This window comes from Dufourea novaeangliae, unplaced genomic scaffold (genome assembly GCF_001272555.1).
Source record: "Dufourea novaeangliae isolate 0120121106 unplaced genomic scaffold, ASM127255v1 scaffold344, whole genome shotgun sequence".
In the NCBI taxonomy this organism is placed as follows: Eukaryota; Metazoa; Arthropoda; class Insecta; order Hymenoptera; family Halictidae; genus Dufourea; species Dufourea novaeangliae.
Window position 1 is genome coordinate 1441 of NW_015374220.1, and position 4478 is coordinate 5918.

The following is a 4478-nucleotide window of genomic DNA, read 5'->3' on the forward strand; positions in this document are numbered from 1 at the left end:
TCACGAGGATACTTATTGATTATGTTGAGACGGAAATTGGTGAAATTAATTACTCAACTTTAATATAATTATAATTTAAGAATATGTATGTAACTTTTAATAAGATGAAATTGTATACAATTTTACTAGTTAATATAATATAGGTCTATTCGGTTAGGCTTCCGGAATACATTGATAACATTTCCTTTTTAGTTACTCAGATAATACAACATTTCTTTGTTCCTCGAGTGAATCATGGTCATGCCATGAAAAGTTATTAATTACATGTATGACTCCACACAACTGTAAGAACAGAATGCAACATTTATAATATTTCAAATTACACGCTTTCCAAGCTTATGCCGTTTGCCGTTAGGGATACAATAGACAAAAATGGACGTTTATACTCAAGGATCCTAACAGTTAATTTTTAAAATAACGATATATCGATAGGCAAATATCGATATTTACAGTACCGATAAATATTGCGCATCACTAGAGCACTCTATTTCCTCTCTGTGTTGTTTTGAGGTTATGTTTATTTTTACACTATGAACCTGCACGTGTTGAGTGTAACCATAGACGTATAATGTAACTTAACTTAAGCTGATGTGTTTTGTCAGAAAAATGGCTTTACAGAGAAGGAAGAAAAGCTTGGCAGATAAAATAAGCTGTTTAGTTACTGCTGCACCAACAAATTTTGATTCCGACGCTGATTCTGAAGATACAAAAGCTAAAGTAGTTGATCGTTATGACGAAAGTGATAATTCTGATAGCAGTTTTCGAATTTCAACGATAAGGAGAGAAAACGTCGTTCATTTGGATCAGCTGGATGAAAGGTGAATACAAAATTTTGAGATTCATAGTTTCATGTATTCCTGTAGACTTATTAATGATATAATTTATTACGTCATAGATACAAAGGCAAAAAGGTCTCAAGAAAGGATATATATTTTGATGATGATGACTCCCTTAATACATCAGAAAGTGAAAAAGAAGAAGAAAAAATGAGTAATGAGGCAGAGAAAGAAGGAAGTAACAATGATATAAACAATGAGAATGAAGACTATAATGAGGACAGTGATTACAGTGAAGATAATGATAGTATTGAGAATGAAGAGAATGACAATGAAAGTGGAAATTCTGATTTAGAAGAAGAAAGTTCTTATAAGGTGGGTTCTAATGAAGAACAGAAAGTACATTTTCAGTCCATATCACACGTAAATCTCAGAACAGACATTGAGAAAGGTAATTGTATTCGAAACCAATTGAGACTTTGGGAAAGTTTATTAGAAGTTAGGATTAAATTACAAAAATGTCTTGTTACCAGTAATCAAATGCCTCAACATGATGTGTATAAAAACATAAAGGGAAATTTGGAATATATGAAAAAAGGGGATGAAGGTAGAAACAAGTTAAAGATGTTATTAAATAATATGTTACTCTTACAAACTGTTCTCTTAAAGCAATATCCTGAAACAAAGGATTTATCTACACAAAGTAGAAAGAGGAAGGCAGATGAAAGTATAGATAATACAATGACAAATGCAGATGATCCAATGGATGAAGAAATTCCATCAGATACAGAGGATGAAAATGAGAAGGATGACAAATTGATCTTAGACGATGATACAAAAAATAGTACTACGCATATGTTTGCCAAGAAATTGAAACTTAGCAATTATGAAAAAATAATAAATGAAAATCATAAATTATATAAAGATTACAGAGATTCTGTGATACAAAAGTGGAATGACAAAACAAAAATTGCTAGTGGTAAATTAAACAAGGGTATGAATCAAACTACATTGGCACAAATTGAGTTTGCTTTAAGTGACAAAGAAAAGCTATGCAAAAGAACTCAATTGAAACGTTCAGAATACAAAATTGTTGGCAATGTAGAGACAACTGAAAACAATGAGGAAAAAAGGGTTCAAGAATTCGATTCAGAAATCTATGATGATGACGACTTTTATCATCAGCTGCTAAGAGATTTAATTGAACACAAATCTGCTGATATCACAGATCCCATTCAACTTAGTAAACAGTGGGTTCAATTACAAAATATGAGAAGTAAAATGAAGAGGAAAATAGATACACGAGCTACCAAGGGTAGAAGAATGAGGTACAATGTACATAATAAATTAGTTAACTTTATGGCTCCTATCACAGTAAATGATACATGGTTGGATCAAGCAAAAGACGAATTGTACAATTCTCTGTTTGGTAAAACTACATCGAAAAATGAGCAACACGTTCATTAACACTAGAATAATTAATACAACTTTATTTAATTTTGTACATTTTAATAAAAGTATTTTATAAAATGTGTACAGATTAGAAAGATAAATATGAACAGATACTGTACAGTAGGAAATACATGATATATATATGTATAAAATGTCTATATTATTATTAGTTTCTTATTTCATTTTTATACTACGAATGTTTATTCAAACTTCATAGTATCTTTTTAAAAAACTAAAATCGAAGGAAAAGTTGTTTCATCGATAAAAAAATTTAATTAATAGAACATAAAATTAAAAATTTCATTAATGCACTTGTTTTATTACACATTATACATCTATAAAATTGGAAAATTATTTCATATCTATGAGCATGAGTGCGAGTTACATTGTTTGTGATTAGAGATGGCGTGCAGAATCACTAACGGTGATTTATCACAGTGATCGCCGAATCACGATCACGGTCGTGATCTAACTTCATTTACGACCGTGACTGCGATATTTTTATCTTGGGTGAATTTGCTTACTGCGATCGTAAGTCCTTGATCTTTAAACAGAAAAACGTATTCAATATCATTTTACGATGAATTACATTACTATTTGTGTTTGTAAAAATCAGTAGAAAAAACAAGAACTTCTAAAAAAATGATTTGCTAGGTAACATGTAAATTATAATTTATAATCATTAATTTATTCATTATTCTTCATTGTTTCTAATTATTCCTTCACTTTATACGATATAACTCGAATTTTTGTTTCGATGTCGTTAATATAAAATATACAAATTATGTGTCGCGTGTAAAGAACTGTTAGGTTTCTCCACCAATCAGAAACGATCACGAGAAATCACGAATCACTGTAAAAAATCACCGTGATTGGGAATGAACGTGATCGAATCACGAGTGATTCACAAGTAGCAGTTCACGCCATCTCTGGTGGCTATATGTATATAGGGGAAACAATGTAGGCCTAAGCAGGCACCCCTGTCTTATCCCTATTTTTATCAAAAATTCCTTTCTTTCCTTTTCATTCATTCTTACCTTACTTCTTGTTTCTCTATAAATTTCTTTAATTCGGTCCCTTAGCCTTTTTGAAATTCCATTTTTTATCATCAATAATAAATGATATGTTGCATCCAAAAAAAAACATGGCCAACAATTTATTAATTTCTTCGGCATTAAAGTCGCCTTGTTCTAGATTTTTTAAAAACAATGAAAAAATTATAATTTTAATAATTTTACACGTTTTGTAAACAGAATATAAAAATTCTTTGCATAAGTGAGATGGAATTTCTGTACTCCTTGTCAATAATATAATTAGTAAATTGAAAATTTGATCTTCCACTGTTTGCTATTATTGTTGGAACATAAAATACGCAATAATAGTAACTTTAATGCTTAATAATAGAAAACAACTCAAAAGCATCCAAAATTTCACTTGAAATAGTTCTTTTAAAATTTATTTTTTTATGTTACAATACTTTAGGTTATCATAAAATGGATTTCTTTTATGGCTTCGGTTGTGTTAAAATGACGTTACTTGTGTAATTTCCACGTAATGTAAATAAATTGGTTTTATGGGGATTTACCCATCACTGGTCACGAGTCATATATGTGTAGTACTATCTGGGAACTGCTGTCTCAATAGTATGCAAAATAATGAAAGTAAAAGACTTGATAAAGATTTATGCAAATATCTGTAGCATTTATGGTATACAATAATTAAATTCATCAGTATGTATTTATATGTACATATATATTCTAAATAGTCTCACAAAAGTGTTTTCGTATAGGACACTCTAAATATACAAGGTGTAACAAAAATATTGCAGGTCCTCGAAATGGGACACTCGGGAGGCGATTTGGAATAAGTTTTTCCTTAGCAAAACTTTTATCCGAGGCTTTGTTAACGAGATATTAACGAAAAACCCTAACCAATCAGAGCACGAGTCTGTCGACTGAGTTCCCGTGGTAACGTTGGCTACGCGCTACGATTGGTATTTTTTGTAAAGAAAAAGTTGTTTCAAATCATTCCAGGAACCACGGGTGTGCAACTCAGAGGTTTTTCTTGGTCGATTTGCAGCGCCATTGGTGATGTGACTCTGTACTAAAACGAGTGCCGGATATCCGGGACGCGTTTGAATTTCGGAACGATTTATAATAGACGAGACAGTGAATGACTGGCGGCTACTATATGAGATCCTGTATAATAAATTTGAGTTATAATAAATTTGATATTAGGTGTTCGCAATTT

At 30.9% G+C, this 4478-nt stretch overlaps 1 protein-coding gene across 1 annotated transcript; it reads left to right on the forward strand.

Annotated features, from left to right (window-relative positions):
• Nucleotides 1-504: 504 nt before the first annotated feature.
• Nucleotides 505-2349, forward strand: LOC107192377 (protein AATF). The gene is made up of 2 exons (XM_015581607.1): nt 505-818; nt 896-2349. Exons 1-2 carry the CDS (start codon nt 589-591, stop codon nt 2241-2243), a joined length of 1578 nt encoding a protein of 525 aa, XP_015437093.1. The 5' UTR covers nt 505-588; the 3' UTR covers nt 2244-2349.
• Nucleotides 2350-4478: the final 2129 nt, after the last annotated feature.